Source organism: Alligator mississippiensis, chromosome 5, assembly GCF_030867095.1.
Source record: "Alligator mississippiensis isolate rAllMis1 chromosome 5, rAllMis1, whole genome shotgun sequence".
NCBI lineage: Eukaryota > Metazoa > Chordata > Crocodylia > Alligatoridae > Alligator > Alligator mississippiensis.
The window spans coordinates 131,321,494-131,337,713 of NC_081828.1; the positions used below are offsets into that span (position 1 = coordinate 131,321,494).

At 42.0% G+C, this 16,220-nt stretch overlaps 1 protein-coding gene across 2 annotated transcripts in view; it reads left to right on the plus strand.

Moving 5' to 3' along the window:
• The first annotated feature begins 635 nt into the window (after window positions 1-635).
• The window catches only part of TRANK1 (tetratricopeptide repeat and ankyrin repeat containing 1), a 71,064-nt gene continuing 55,479 nt past the window's right edge, over window positions 636-16,220 (plus strand). Inside the window, exons 1-4 of one of the 2 annotated variants that reach the window (XM_014602567.3) lie at window positions 663-716; window positions 5,161-5,209; window positions 7,103-7,165; window positions 10,964-11,102. In XM_014602567.3, the coding sequence (XP_014458053.1) occupies window positions 10,969-11,102 (134 nt within the window). In that variant the 5' untranslated portion in view covers window positions 663-716; window positions 5,161-5,209; window positions 7,103-7,165; window positions 10,964-10,968. Of the gene's footprint in view, window positions 717-5,160; window positions 5,210-7,102; window positions 7,166-10,963; window positions 11,103-16,220 lie in introns of both variants that reach the window. The other variant, XM_006271419.4, reaches the window with a different exon arrangement.

The window sequence follows — 16,220 nt, forward strand, 5'->3', positions numbered from 1 at the left end:
CAGGCATGGGGAGAGTCTGCTGGTGTCTCCTGGGTGGACCAAAAGCCACCTTCTATTCTGCCATTGTCCTTAGACCTACCATCCTTGTCTGCCCATGCCCTTAGCCCCACACGGCTGCAACGGACACCCCCAAAAATCGAGCAAGACAAAGCCAGGCTCCGAAGGAGCAGAACTCCTTGTGGCTCTAGCACCTGGCAAGTGTCCTCCCTCCCAGACCCCTAGGCCTGGGGCTCCAGGTAACCCCCTGATGCAGGGCAGCCTCCTACATACAAGCACCAGGCTCGGAGGCCTGGGGTCTCATTTGCCCCCTTGGCTTGTTTGATCTTGGGCAAAAGGCCAAGCCCTACCGGGCTCTCGGAAGAGCACCGACGCCTTGCGCAGAAGCGCGGCCAGCAGCAGTCACCCCAGGCTCCGGCTCCTGGGAGCGCCCAGCCGCTGCCGCCGCGCTGAGGCGCGTTTCTAGTGCGGGTGAGGCGAGATGCAAGGACGGCCGGGCGCGCTTAGCCGGTAGGAAGCAGCGACGGGAGGTCGCAGCGGCCGGTTTCGATTCACCCGGCCCGGCGCTTCCCCGAAATGACGTGGGCGGGGCGGGGCGGGGCGGGCGAGGGCAGGCCCTGCCCAGCCTCTGTTTACAGGCGCCCCCCTGAGCGGCTGGCGGGACTGGCACCAGCGCGGGCGGGCTGTCGTTCCGGCTCCGGCTCCGGCTCCGGGGACAGGTACGCGCTGCCCCGCGGCCGCCATCTCCCTGCCTGCACGGGGGCGCGGGGCTGGGGGACCCTCCTGCCCCGCCGGGAACCAGCGCGAGGGGGGCTGCCCCAACACACACACACACGCGTGCAGTGTGTTACACTACAGTGATCCTGCGCAGCCACACTAGGGGTGTGTGTATGTATCTGTGTTTGGACGCGTGCACGCAGTGGGTTACACTGCGGGAGTGAATTTGCGCACTCACTTAAATAGCTTGACTCCTGTAGTGTAACATGCTGGGTGAGCGTGCACTCCTGTCGTGCAACGCACCCTGCCTGCCTGCATGTACACACATAGATTCACTCCTGTAGTGCAATGCACTGCATGCATGCATACTCATACGTGTACACACACACAGATTCACACTTGGGAGGTGCATGCGTATGTGCTTATGCATGCAGAGTTACACTAGGGGAGTGAATCTGCATGCACACGTACCTGCATAGATTTGCTCCTGTAGTGTCATGCACATGTGCGGGTGTAGTCACTCCTGTAGTGTCACACACCTGCAGAGATTCACTCCTGTGGTGTAATGCACCTTGTGTGCAAACACACCAGCATAGATTCACTCTTTCAGTGTAAGTACACCAGGCGGTGGTGTGGTTGGTTGGTCTGCATTGGGGCGGGGGGAGTCCCAGCCTTCTTAGACTTGAGGCACTCAGAAAATGCTAGCTCTTCATTTCTACAGTAAAAAAAAAATGAGCAAAAACTTCCTAGTAGGGATGTCAAAATAGTTTTAAAAAATACTGGTTCAACCTCCTCTAATTATATCAGGGTGGATTTGATTTTACATCAAATCTGTTTAAATCGCTGGTCAGGAAGCCTCGTTATAATCATTGTTTTCTACAAAAAGTGCATTTTTGTTGTTTGATATCCTCTATTCACTTCACTTCTTGAAAGGTTGCACTTTTAGAGAGAGGGAAGGGCTCGGCCCTGTGCATGCAAACTTGCAGAGACGAGAGGGCTGATGGGTAGGTAGTCAGGTCTGTTGTCTCTCCTCTTCATATGCTGCTGTTAACAAGGATGTTACCTCTGGGGACACGGTTTGAAAGCTGACACTAAGCATCACAGATGCTGGATGGGATCCTGAACAGCAACATTGGAAACCTTAGTATAAACAGCTGCCTGCATTTTTACCACTTTCCCTAGGCTGGGTCACATGTAATGGTAGTTGAAGTATGATGGCAACTGGTAATTTGTCAGGGACTAGGAATCTTGAGATTTGGTTCACCGCCACTGATGTGTTGACCATCTTGTCTTTGTGCCTTGTTCCCCTCATTTATAAAGTGGGGGATAATGTACTACTGTACTAGCTCATTTTCTAAAAATTCTTAGTAGATTAGAAATGCTAGACATGTATAAAGTTTTCTAGTACAGTGCAACACTTGCTTATATACATTGCCACCTTTTGCCATTCTTCTAGGGAGGAAGTAATTTAGAAATTAAAAAGAAAAATCCTGTTCCATTTCTAGCTGGAAAAATCCTGTTCCATTTCCTGTTTCCATTATATATTTTCTGATAACAGGACCAAGAATCGTCACTAGAATAGACACGAGTTTCTTTGGGATCGTATCCACTAGCAGTAGTTTGGTTGAAGAAGTGCAGGAGAGAGAATGATGATCATAGAAAAATCTTTTAAAGAAAACACAAGGAACTATTAGCATGCTATTGTATGAATAGTTACAATGCTAAAGTAATCAGATGCACATTTAACTTATGAAATTAACTGGCAGAATTGCAATGCTTTGCATTTTACTAGTGTTATGTTTTTTTAGATTTTAAAATGCTGTAAGATTTTTCTTAGGGCTTTGCAAGATGTGTTGCAGTCTAAACTAGATGAATGCAGTTTAAATAATAAAAAGACAGGGTGGGAGAAGGAAATCATAACTAATGTTTGCTGGATCGCTGTTTCCTTCCTACATCTATGGTACCTTTCATTTTAAAGGAAACAATCTGATACCTTAATTCTGCAGGTAGTCCTTTTGATTTGTCAATAGAACTCCTCATGGCACATATAAACAGTGCTGCTCAACCTTCTGGCTCTGTGGGCCAGATGAGTGGTGAGAGGTTGGTCTGTGGGCAATCCCTTGTGAGGTTGGTCCATGGGTGTTATCCAGCAGGCTAGCCTGACCCTGCGCATCTGGATCTGGCTCTGCGCTGGCCTTGATCTGGTATGCAGAGCCACGTTATCTGGCCTGGAGGGCTCCCCATGGGTCTGGAAATATGGAAGTAGCAGAGCAGTAAATAATGCTTCCATTGTTCTCCACTGCCAAATTTTCCAGCACTTGAGGAGTCCTTGTGGGCCATTGACACTGGCCAGGAGTTAAGCACCCTTGCTATGTAAGGTACTGTTATAATTGTAGGGCTAGCTGCATCCCTGACCTGAGTGTGGTTTCTCTCAGTGCACCCCTTTCCTTTACCCCTCCTGAGATTAAATTCTGTAATTTTCCCACTCGGAGTCTGAATCCTGTGCTTCAGTACCACCAGGTCTGGCTGGGAACAACCCCCATTGAACTTCCCCTCTGGTGTGTGAGCAGTGAGGAATAGATGCTTCTTAAAACAAGGTGTCAGCTATTAGGTTTCAGTAGTTAGTGAATTGGAGACATTGGAGAACCAGGATCAATCATTTATTAACAAATCAGCATAAATAAAAAGGTTATTTGCAACCAGTTACGGAGAACAGTCTTGCAGCAGTTGCATCTTTATGCTGTTGCTAATTCCGAGCTTGATCTGGTGATGTAAATATTAATATTCCAGTTGTTTATGACAAATGGAAATGCTCCCAGAATCCAGTTGTGTTAATACAGATCTTGCACACCTTTTCCTCATTGGGTTTTTTGTACATAACATTCCAGATGTCAGTACACCATAGAGACATAAGTGCTAGCTGTACCCTGGTACAGAATGTATATTTGCAAGCTTCAATAAGAACATATGTCTTGTTTCTGACAGATGCTGCACATGCAAAGAATGGTGGTTACAACAATTTAACTAGTACATTTCTAGAGTAAAGTTTGACAGGAGAACAAAGGAGTCTGAAAGATTTTTAGTTAGCTCGGTGCACTTAAATCCTTGCATTCCTAGTTACCTTGATCAAGATAGTGTTATGCCTGTACCAAATGCATGTATCTTGTAGAAACAAATATAAAATCATAGAACATTAGGGTTGGAAGGGACCTCAGGAGGTCATCTTAGTCCAACCCACTGCTCAGAGCAGGACCATCCCTAACTAGATCATACCAGGCAAGGCTTTGTCTACCCAGGCCTTAACCTCCAAGGATGGAGATTCCACAACCTCTCTAGGTAACCTGTTCCAGTGTTTTACTACCCTTCTAGTGAGAGTTTTTCCTTATATCAAACCTAAACTTCTCTTGCTGCAACATGAGACCATTGCTTCTTGTTCTGTTATCATCTGCTGAAAACAGTGTAGGTCCATCCTCTTTGGAACCACCCTTCAGGTAGTTGAAGGATGTTATTAAATCCCCTCTCAGATTTCTCTTCTCCAAACTAAATAAGCTCAGGTCTCTCAGCCTGTCCTCAGAAGTCATGTACCCCAGCCCCCTCACCATTTTATGTTCCATAGGAATGGATCTTGTTTTAAAACCACTTTGTAAGTGAAGGTTCAAAGTCAACACAGCATGATTGCAAAACAACAAAGTCCTTTTAAAAAAAATCTGAACTAGTGGAGATTATTTCCTTTATTTCCTGTTTTCCATTATATATGATATTGCCATAACTTTTTTTTTCATGATGTACTGTGTCTAGATATTTGTATTACCATTATCCACTTGGATATCTGAGTTTATCTAGATACTAGATCTAGAGATAAATGCTAACATAATAGCTTTTTGGTACCTCTGTCACAAACCAGCATTTAAACTGATGACTTTCAAACTGTATACTTTGTGTTTGCAACTTGGTCCCCATGTAAATATGTAGTCAACCTTAAAGCTATTATAGCAATGCATCTTGTTTAGTATTACTGGATTTGATAGTGCATTAACTGACTCACTGTGGTATGATGTTGACATGAAGCATGATAAAGTAGTTAAATTCCCTTGGTTTCAGTGCTGACTGAATACTTAAGAAATGAGAAATGATATGAAACATAGTACACCTCACTAGTATACATGCATAAAATATTATTAGCAATTTCTGTTCACCAATATTATTAAAAAATATTTATTTGTGCCATGTTCTAGGGTGAGATTTTTCTTTCATGACAAAGATGACTCATAGTTTCACAGGGAGGGAAATAAAAGGAGTTTTTTCTACCTGCTTTTACTTTAATATTTCTTTATGGTATTTTGTTCCTTCCTTTGTGGTTTCTTTGTCTGAAAATGAACTATACATGACATTCTTTATTACTCATTTTTTTGTTTTGGTTTCTTTTCTTTCTTTTTTTTTTTACAGACCCTAGACTGCCATTGTACTGGACACTAAATGAATAGAATAAAGTATGGTGAGTTTACAATCTAAACAGGTAAAGTTTTGGACAAAGAAAAAATTTTTTAATTTTACAGGTGGGTAACTGAGGCACCAAGAGTAAGTAATTGGTCCATGCTCAACAGGACAGTGATGTCCAGAACTTGGATTCTATCTCTCACCCAGTAGATTAACCTTGAGGCCAGGTTTCATTTAAAAATCCCTTCTTTTCACTCCTGTTGTGCTGACTTCTGTGGGCCAAGCCATTTTACATGCTGGTAGTTTCCCAGATAACACTTGGCACTGTTGGCATGAGAAATAGCAACATTTTTGCCAATACTATCTAGTGGCATTTTATCGGAAATCTCCCTCCTCCTTCTCCTTCTCACAGGGAGCAGCTGTGTATTAAACCTGGCTTAGCTGGGCACAGTGGCAGTAACTTACAGGTTCCTCCTTCCAGTGCCTGTTTCTGGCCAGCAGGGGAGAAATGGGAAATGGAGGGAGAGCGGGGTGGGGGAGGAAGGAAAAAGCAGATGCTGGAAGAAGGAACCTGCATACCACAGCTGCTGTCCTTAGCCAGGTTGGACTTCCTGCACAGCTACTGTGTTCAGCACTTTGGGAGCAGTTCTGGTGCCCCCCCTGCACCTAGTTCAGCCACAGAAGTGGGGAACATACATCAGGGGGGCAGGTAGTAGGGCAGGTGTGGAGTGTTTAGGTTTGGGGGGGTAAGGGGTGGGTATCAGGCTATTTAGCCTCCTTGCCTACTCCCCTGCCATTGCTTTCCGCACTGCAGTGATGGTTGTGGTGGTGGGGATTTTAAAATGACCCTCCAATAATTAGATTCTGTACGTGAAAAACTTTATAATAAATTGCATTGAAAGTCACCTTGGATTTGGGTAAATTTGGTGCTTAGCTGTCTGAGTCAGATGTACATACAGACCTTTTGTATCTACAGATTAGGAGCCACTCTGCTCCCCCTGAAGTCAGTGGTCAACACTGATGGACACTGTAATCTCATTAATTATACAGTGGTATCTGATTTTGAAAACTCAGTTACAGGTGTTCAGGATGCAGAATTTTTGTTCTTTGAGAAATCCAACATTTTGGGGAAATAAACAATTCTGATTTGGAATGAAAAGATGAAATTTCAAAACTTTTTGCAAAGCCAAAGTTCAAGAAACATTCAATTCAGGACCTTCACATATTCCTTTTTGACAATGTTTCATTTCCACTTCAGCTTTTTAATGTTTTTTTCCCCTGTTCATGTTGTATTCAAATACTAATGTTCACTCACACATGCATGTGCACACACAAACATGCACTATTTAATAAACTACATAAATTAAAGATAAACTATTATTACAATGTGACAGTCAAAATACACATCAATGAAAGCTGTAAACAAAATGTGTCAACATTTTTCTCATTGAAATATTTATTAGAATCTACGCTTTCCCACAACTCATTATGATTTTGACGAAACTGTGTTTTGAGACAAAACTGTTCCATATAATATTTGTTAAAGCAACTTGCAAGATTTCTCTGCACTTCGCTATATAGACCTTTTTGATGTACTTCATCATTCATTACTGCCTCTTTTGAATAGAACCGGGAAGTGCAGAAGGTCACAGAAATTTAAAAAGCAAAATGCCTGGAGGTAGTTGGTCAGATTAATGCCAGGCAAAGCGTTGTTAATGTTGGGAAGGAATTTGGGGGTCAGAACTACACAGAAAGAATATTGAAACTGTAGGGCGAGTAGGCATTATGCCAGCCATGGAGGGCAGGGGAGGTATAAAAGGGCTCTCCCTCTGCTTTTAGCACCAAAAGCCTAGCTTTTTTTTTTTCCAGTCACAGCCTCCTTAATTTAGCAATTGGGTTTTTCATTCCTACTCTTCACTTACTATTTTTCTTCCTTTCTTTTTGGGGGAAGATGTGATCCTATTTGAACTCTTTTCAACTGGCATAAAGCAGTTGCAAGTGTGATCAGACTCAGGTAGGCATCACTCCTGTGAAGCAGCATATTTCTTTTTTAAATTTATTTTTTTTCATAAGAAAAAGAAATGTTTTTCATTGTGTTTGAACTTGCTTCCCTTGTTTGCATAATATTGACCATGTTTATCACATGTAGGCTTCCTTTCTCTCTGTTTGTCTTTATTAGAAAATCAGTAACAAAAATAAACATGTTGCAACCAAAGGTCTTCTGCTATATTGTTGGATAAAATGTTCTTTGTCAATGGTCGGTTTTTAAATGCTGATTATTATTTTAAATGGGTCCTTTGACAAATATGTAATATTACAATAAACAAGTTTAATCCTGAGCAAAAGCCAAAACCCCACCCTAGGAATTTGCTCCAGCATTAGCCCTTGCAAGAACAACTCCTGCCAAAGTCCAGCTTTGATAAATTGAACCACTAGCAACAGTCATAAATTGTAACCTATGCAGAGCCAGTTTGAAGACATGCACACAGTCTTCATTAAGAGATCATCTCTGTAGCTGAAATATTTTAGGATTTATTTTTCTGCCCTAAATCATGGTTTTTATCTGTTCCTCAAGTTAGATAGAGATGCCGATTCCTGCATTTTCTGTTTCAATGAAAGGGCTTCTTGTAATATAGATAACAATATATTTTAAAATATATTTACCATATTTCATGGTGTATAAGTTGAGATTTGAAGCCCAAATATTGACCCTTAAATTCCACCTTGACTTACACACTGTATCTAGCACGCAGCTTCTGGGCAGGGCTGCTGCAGGGTACTTGGCTTCCCCAGTGTCCCACAGCTCCTTTTGTCCCTGCTGCAGCACAGGGCATGGGGCTGAGGATGGCAGGAGTGTGAAGCTTGCTCTCAGGGGGGCAGTGGGAGCGTGGAACTTGGGTGGGCAGGGTGTAGATGTGTGGGGTGTGAGGCAAGGTGGGGAGCTGTGGGGATCCCCCACACACTGTCCCCCATGGTGCACGGCAAGTGGCGGGCACTTGTGGCCTGTGCAGGCGCTGCTGCCCTGTGGTGTACAGTTCTGCTGGGACTTGTGTCACTGGGGGAAGTTGTGCATGCTGGAGCTGGTTGCCTTCTCTGCCCCCTGTTTGCACACGTTAGTGATTGAAGCCTGGCTGGCCTACCTCTATCATGCCACTTGCTGGGGCCCTGCTGGTGTGGCTGAGGCAGCGCTGGCCCTGGCCTCTGTAAGCAGCATGGCCTGGGCCACGCCAGCCAGGAGCTAAACCTGGCCCCAGCCCCTGCAAGTGTCATAGATCCTAGGGTCGGAAGGGACCTCAGTAGATCATCAAGTCCGACCCCCTGCATAGGGAGGAAAGAGTGCTGGGTCATAGATTCGTAGCTGCTAGGGTTGGAAGGGACCTCAATAGATGCAGCCTGGGCTGTGCCAGCGAAGCACCAAGCGTGACCCCAGCCCCTCCGGGTGCGCTGGTCTCGCATGTGTCCACCCCTGCCCCCCCCCTCCCCCTCCCCCCGGGTGTCCTGCCTGCAGTGAGGGCATGTAGGGGCCAGTATAAGTTGACCCCGTATTTCTGATCCAAAAAGTCAGGTCAACTTATACACTGGATTTTTGAAAATCCTAATTTTTTTAATTGGAAAAATGGGGTCAACGTATATACCGCATTGATCTGTACACCATGAAATATGGTACTTTTTAATTATTTGCACTGTTTGTATTGCTTTCTATTTATTTTTATACTTCCCCAGCTTGAGAAATGAAACTGAGGTCCCATCTACATCTGTTTCCCTGACACATTTGGCGTGGTTTTTTAAAATGTTTTTAAGTCCTATGGAACCTGCAAAATGAAGCTATGCTTCAACTGTGCTGGGACAGTTATCCCTCCTAGAACTGTTGCCTTTCCAGTGTAGATGGGACCTACTATTAGTTAGTTTTGTTTATAGCTATTTTCTTTTTGTTGTTTTTTGGCACTAACAAGATTATAAAGATTGGATCCTAAACACTGTGAGAGGCTTTTGTCTGTAGACAAACAAACAAACAAAAAATGAATCTTGCAAGCTTGTCTTCCTTGTGGAATTGTCCTGTTTGGTTTTTCCCATGCACCGTCACCATGGGGCAAGTGTTAATAGGGAGGCTGATTCTTACAATTTTATGCTGAGCATAATTTTGCTGCTGAGCCCAAGTAAGGGGAGAGGGGTGGGACCTTAGTGATTAATAATAAAAAAGAATAGATCCCTATTGGAGCCTCTTAAATTTTAGTGATGTGTTTTTGGTTTGTTTGTTTGTTTTTTAATTTATTGCTCTACTCAGCACTTAAGATGGTTTTGGAGTCTGTGCCAGTGCTTTAGATAAGATTCTTGAATTTGGTTACTTTTTGTATTATCAAGGTCGCATACATATATACATCCCCCAAAATGACTTGTTAGTGTTTTCCTGTCATGAAGCTAGCCATTGGTACATGATATACACTGTTAACTCTATTTTGGTTAACCTGGCCTTTCTTGCATCCTTGGGGCTCTACTGTTGGCAGTGTTTTCCTTGGTTGTATTTTTGTTTTTTTGTTCTCCTTATACTCAGATTTGCAAGATGGAAATGCTCTGCAATACTTTGTTTAATTACAGAAGTTCAATCTTGAAAGAAGATCCTACTTGAAACTTTCAAAATTACAATTTCTTTCTTTGTGATTTTTTTTTTTGGGGGGGGGGGGAGACTGGTATTTTCCAAGGTATATTTTGCTATTTTAATACATTTTTACTAACCTACTACCTAGCTACCTGTACACTTAATTCAGTTAAGTGAATATTTCCTGGGTTTTTTTGCATTTTTTTTTTTTAAAGGGTTGGCTTTCTGTCAGTACTACCTTTTTATCTCCCCTTTGTTTATGTTCAGTGCTCATGTCTTAACTTTAAAACAGATTTAAAACAGATTTAAACTTCTCAGCATATTTTAGGCTATCATAATATCATATAATACAGTTCTGCTATGTAGATTAAAAACTTGGGAAAATATACTTATTATTTCCCATTTTTCAACAAATTTAATTTATTTGACCAAGTCTAACTCTCTCCAGGGTATGTGTATACATTTACATAAATTAAAACCTTATTTTGAAACAACCAAACCTGTCTTCTTTTTTTCTTTAAATGACAACAGTGATCAAAAAGTTTACCAGCCAGAGAACTAAATGTCTTTGCTTGAAGTTGATACAAAACATGAGAAAATGAGACATGAGAAAAGATCAGAAGGAAGATTTGGTTCAAAATGGCGTTATGATTCTCAGCTGCAGGGGAGAGGGGAGATATCTTGTGGTTTTGCTTCTAATGAATGGCTGTGTTAAATCCAAGATGAATGTTTTGGAGTAGTGGTTCTCAACTTTTTTTGATCTGGACCCATTTGTTAAACCCTGATGGCCAGCTCCAAGCCCCCTGTGTGTGGGGTAGGGGGTCAGTGTGTGGGGCAGGGAGGGAGGCATGGAACTCAGTTTCCAATGTTTTTCTTCTTTAAAGGGGGATCTATTTTTAAAGTTTGTTCACGACCCTTTTATGTATTCTTGCTACCAGCTTTTTGGTCGTGACCCATGGTTTGAGAAATGCTGTTTTAGAGGACTCCAGAATAAAAGTGAATTGCAGTTGCAAAAGGGCATTTAGATCTAATCCTCAGAATGTGGACAACTTCTCCTGAGGTCATAAGAAAAACAGGTCCTTTTATGTATTAAAAAGAAATACTATTTATGTGAGCATTTATTAGGTTTTTCTCTCACGGGGGTGGGGAGGAGGAGAGGAATGGTATACACGGGCTCAGAATTTTGATTTCTCTCTCTGTTTCCTCTGCTCTCAGCTAACATGGATCCCATGCTATATGCAGAATCTATGAAAAAAGCTGGGAATCAGGATTTTAAAAATGGGAACTATTCCTTGGCCATCAGGAAGTACGATGAAGCCATCTGTGTGTCCTTCCAGTTATGCCAAATGGGGCTGTAAGTATTTAACTAATGTAGGAGACAGTACATTTGAATTTGAAAGTGAAGTGTCCAAGCTGTCAGAGCACAGCAGAAGGCAAGAGCTCTGGTTTCTGTCCTGATGATGACTTCCCTATGTTTCTTGGCTGGCTACTTAACCTCCTGAACAGTAAAATGGGGATGATGATGATGATGTAATTTGACTTGTATGTTGTGAAGATTAACTAGCTACTACCTTGCCAACTCTACACAAGTGTTAAGAAATATTGTAAATTTACAGTAAATTTAATGTAAACTTTTAACCAAACTGTTTATTGTTTACTTACTTTTTTTTTCTCTCATTCTGGCTCTTTCTGCTGATGTTGGGCTAGTCTGTGATCTCAAGTACTGCTCTGAGAAAGGGGCAGGGCTTTAACTGCACTCATGCTGGGAGGAGCTGTACATACCTCGGGAGAAACACTTCTTCCAGTTACCCTTTTCTGCTGGGTGAATGGAAGGAGTTTTGTTTCTGCCTTTACAAGGTGTAGTAGTCTTTTGTCCTATTGTCTTAAGCTGTTCTCTTTATTCTTCCACCTTGTGCTTTACTAAAGACCTAGAGGCAATATAAAGGTAATCTTTATGTAGGTGTGATAGGGTACTGAGTCTAACTTCTCTGGCTAGCCAGGCTTGGGCACAATAGTCCAATGAGAACTTCTCTAAAGCAAAGCTGACCCTGGGCATTTTCATTTTTCTGAATTTGTGTTGCCTCAGTGAAGCTGGTGGTGAAATCAGCAAACCTCAGGCTTTTGTTTTAGTTTTTCAATGATTTTGTTAGGTGAAGAAGTTACCTTTTTGACTCTTTGGAAAGCAAGTCTAAATGTCAAATACTTTCCAGCACATTTAAATAGCTGGGACTGTGTCATTTTGCTGAATATTTTTTCTTCTGTCTAATAGAAACATGCCACAAAAGCTTTGTCCTGCATTAATTCTGGAGAGTATAATGTACAAAAATGTAATCGTGTCTGACATTCTCCCTCTCCTCATCATGTTCCCATTTAAAGGATCAGTTCTGCTGCCCAAACAAGAAGTGTCTTAAACAGCGGTGCTCAACCCCTGGCCCATGTGCCAAATCTGGCCCATGAGGCTGTGCTATCCGGTTCATGGAGTTTCTCGTGGGTCAGCAAATTTGGTGGCAGCCTAAACTGCCATGGCTTCCAGAGCCACAGCAACAAATGCTACCACTGTTCCCCCACCAATCTGTGCACCTATGGGAAGACCTGCAGGCTGGATGACATGGGCCTGTGTACTAGACCACGCGGTCACTCAGGGGCCTCTTCCTACATGGAGAACTAAGCTGTGGCCCGTGTTTGGGGCCAGTCTGTGACTGGATCTGGTACACAGGGCTGAGCCGCACACCAGATCGCATCTGCAGACCACTCTACATGCTGACACAACATGGGTTCTGGCCTCATGCTACAAATTGGATGAGCTTAGAAAGTGGGCGGATATAAACCTGATGACATTCAATACTGAAAAATGCAAGGTACTCCACCTCAGGGGATGGGAGGGGAATCCGCAGCATGCTTATAGGCTTGGCAGTGTTACGCTCACTAGCACCATGGCTGAAAGAGACTTGGGGGTATGATTAACCACAAGATGAACATGCACCACCAATGCGATGTCACAGCTGGTAAAGCAAACAAAATTCTGGCTTGCATCCATAGATTCTTCTCAAGTAAATCTCAGAGTGTCATCTCCCCGCTGTACTCAGCCTTGGTGAGGCTGCAGCTGGAGTACTGCATCCAATTCTGGGCTCCACAATTCAAGAAGGATGTTGAGAAGCTTGAGAGAGTCCAGAGGAGAGCCATATGCATGATCAGAGGGCAAGAGAAATAGATCTTATGAAGAGGGGCTGAGAGCCATGGGACTCTTCAGCCTGGAAAAGCGCAGGCTCAAGGGTGACCTGGTGGCTACCTATAAGTACATAAGGGGTGTGCATCAGGATCTGGGAGATAGTCCTTCTTATCCCTCGGGGCACTCTGGTAAACAGACAAACGGTCCTAAACTCCTCCAAGACTGTTCTAGGCTGGACATAAGGAAAAATTTCTTTATTGTCTAAGCCCTAAGGCCCGGAATAGACTCCCTCCAGAAGTGGTGCAGGCACCTACTCTGGACTCATTCAAGAAACATTTGGATGCCTATCTTGCTGGGATCCTTTGACTCTAGCTGACTTCCTGCCCCTGGGGCAGGGGGCTGGACTTGATGATCTTCAAGGTCCCTTCCAGGCCTAATGTCTATGAAATCTGACCTGTGGGGCCAGCAGGTTGAACACTGCTAGTTTTGTATGCAAAAGTTGCACGTCTCTGCATCTGCTAGCATGTCCTATCTTCTATGATAGTATATCTTCACAAAGTAGAAGCACTGGTTAACTTAAGACATAAAATTAAAACCGTTGAGCTAAACTGAGGCCAGCTCATATGAGGATGCTTTACTTCAGGTTGAGGACCTTATTTCAGTTCATCCTAAACATATTTAAGTCAACTTGAAACAAAATGCTCTTAAAATGAAATAAACCTGTCCACATTAGGGTTTCTATAGGTTATCTGAATCAATTTAAAAAACAATTTTATATAAATTAGTGCAACTTTCTTATGCAAAAGAACCCTTTGATTATAAATTTTTCTTGTGAGCTGGCCTTTATTACACCACTGGTAGATGTTAAAAAGAAGGTGCAACAGGATATGATGTGCAATCCCAACAGCTGTGCTTCCTGTCATGCTACTCCTGCTTGGCAGGAGGCACCATTGTGGGGTTGAACATCAGATCCCATCATGCCATATTGTTGGTGGAGAGGGAGCCTGATTTATGTTATTCCTTCATAAATCTGGTTAAGATACAGTATAACTTTCAGGAAGACATGCAACCCTAGTTTAAAGACTACAAATAATGGTGAAACTGCTGTGTCTGTAGGTAAATTCGTAGATAAATGTTTGGGTTATGGTTAAAGTTAAAAAATTGCTCCCAATTTCTAATCTGAATCTAGCTTCAGCATCCATCCGTTTGACCTTGTTAATGCCTATTTATTAGTTTAAAAATGTTCTACTATCAGAAACCTTTTCCCCATATGGCTACTTTATATATCACGGGCAAGTCAGCTCGAAACCTTCTCTTTTAGTCTGTCACTGTGAGGGAGATTTTCCAGCCTTGAATCATTCTTGTAGCTCTTTTCTGAACTTCCTTTATGAATTGTTGACTTGAAAAATGGACATAATGTTCCAGTGCCTCTCTAATGCTATCTAGGTTCATAATAACCCTCATAATTCAACCAGCATAGTTCTACTTGCTATTCAAAACTAACACAAAGCACTGAGCTAATTCTTTTAAAATCCTTGGTGCAAGTTGCTCTGATCTCCAGGTTAAAAAAAAAAAAGCAAAAACATTTAACTTTGCTTGTTGTTGGTGGTGCTCAGTAAAAAAGCTTCTGCCTCTTGTTGGCTAAGTTTAAGTTGAATTTCATGTTGTTTAAACTATTATAGTTGTTCTCAAACTCTGGTCTGTGGACCCCTAATGGTCCAAGTAATCCTTTAGTAACTCACACAATGAAACTGCAAAAGTGAAAGTATTTTTATCTCCAGATGGGGTCTGCAGAAGAAAGGGAGGCATAAGCAGAAGAATCACTGATAGATTTTGCTGAAAATCTTAAGCTTTGAGTTCTGTACTCGATGACTCACCATTAACAATAACTAACCATAGCTATACCTTTAAAACCAAATCATGTTGACTTTCGTTATCAGCAAAATCTCTGTACAGTCTGCCATTCAGTTGTACTTTTTTCTTTTCTTTTTTTATTTACAAGTTGATTTAATGTCTTTCAAACCACAAGTCTTGCTTTCAAACATCCTACTGAATTTAGCAGGATAAAAAATATACTACCTATCTGTTCCTGAATGCTTGTGTGGACACTGCCAGTTGTTTCATGTGCATCTTGGTCAGGTTTGAATTTTGGGGAGAAAGAATGAAGGTTTTTGTTCTCAAGCCTCAGTATTTGAGGACTTATTTTCAGGTTTATTTTAAAAACAATTCTAGAGCTTAATATTAATAGAAAATGTACTAAATTATTTATCTCTTCATCAAAATAGAGTTTTTTGTTTTGTTTTAAAAAACATCTGAAAACAAGTTTTTGCTGGGAAAAAGTAATTTTTACATGGAGCTCCGTGCCTAAGTATAGCCTATATAACAACATTTGGTTTACAAATATTTTCTTTTTGTTTATAACACAGCGTGCACATTTGATACCCTTTTATACATAAATACTAATACCAATATTTACTCTTACTTTTATTATTGCTCTCTCTCATCTTCTTCTATATCACTTTATAGCTAAGTTTTTTTAGAAGGGGGAATGTTTGGGATTTATAGTTACTGAAATGGGATAGGAGGACCTTGCGCCCCCCTCCCCCCCAACTTCTTGATTGGTACTCTTGTTAAAATGATCATAAATGGTAGCACTAACATTACTAATAACCACAATATTAATATTGTTACTTTTTGATGCATTTTAAACATTTCCTTTTGCTGTATTTTTTGACTCAGATGTTATTCAGTGAGGACTAGATTCAGGAGGTGAAACATGACTAGGAGCAAAGAGAGAACTGAGCAGTCTGTTTTCATTGCCTTAGCTGAGGGCTTAAACTCTCTCACAGAATGGGCTTCCTTCATCTTAACACAGACAGATTCTCTCGGACCTTCTGCAGTTTCACTGCATCCTTTTGGCAACTGCAGCCATTGCTTAAGTGGAAAAAGAATGGTAACGTCTTGAATGTAGTTGTAGCCATCTTCGAGTTCAACCTAGCAGCTGGAAATGGGGAAGAAGAGTCAGCGGATGTCTGTCATTTCTTCATGGATGGCCAGAAGGTGCTCCTTTGGTATTAGTGCCCCATGCACTGCAGTTCTGATGATTCTGCTTGCACTAATGTATTATGAGGAGCAAACAAAAAGCATCCACATTTTATATTTATTTCCATTATAGAAAAATTAATTCAGCACTACTCCAGCCACCCAGAAGCATCTTCTTACGCAGTTCCCTGCTTATATAACAGGAACATATGGAGCATGTACCAAGACTGAACTCATTACCAATGAGTTTCCAGGTACAAT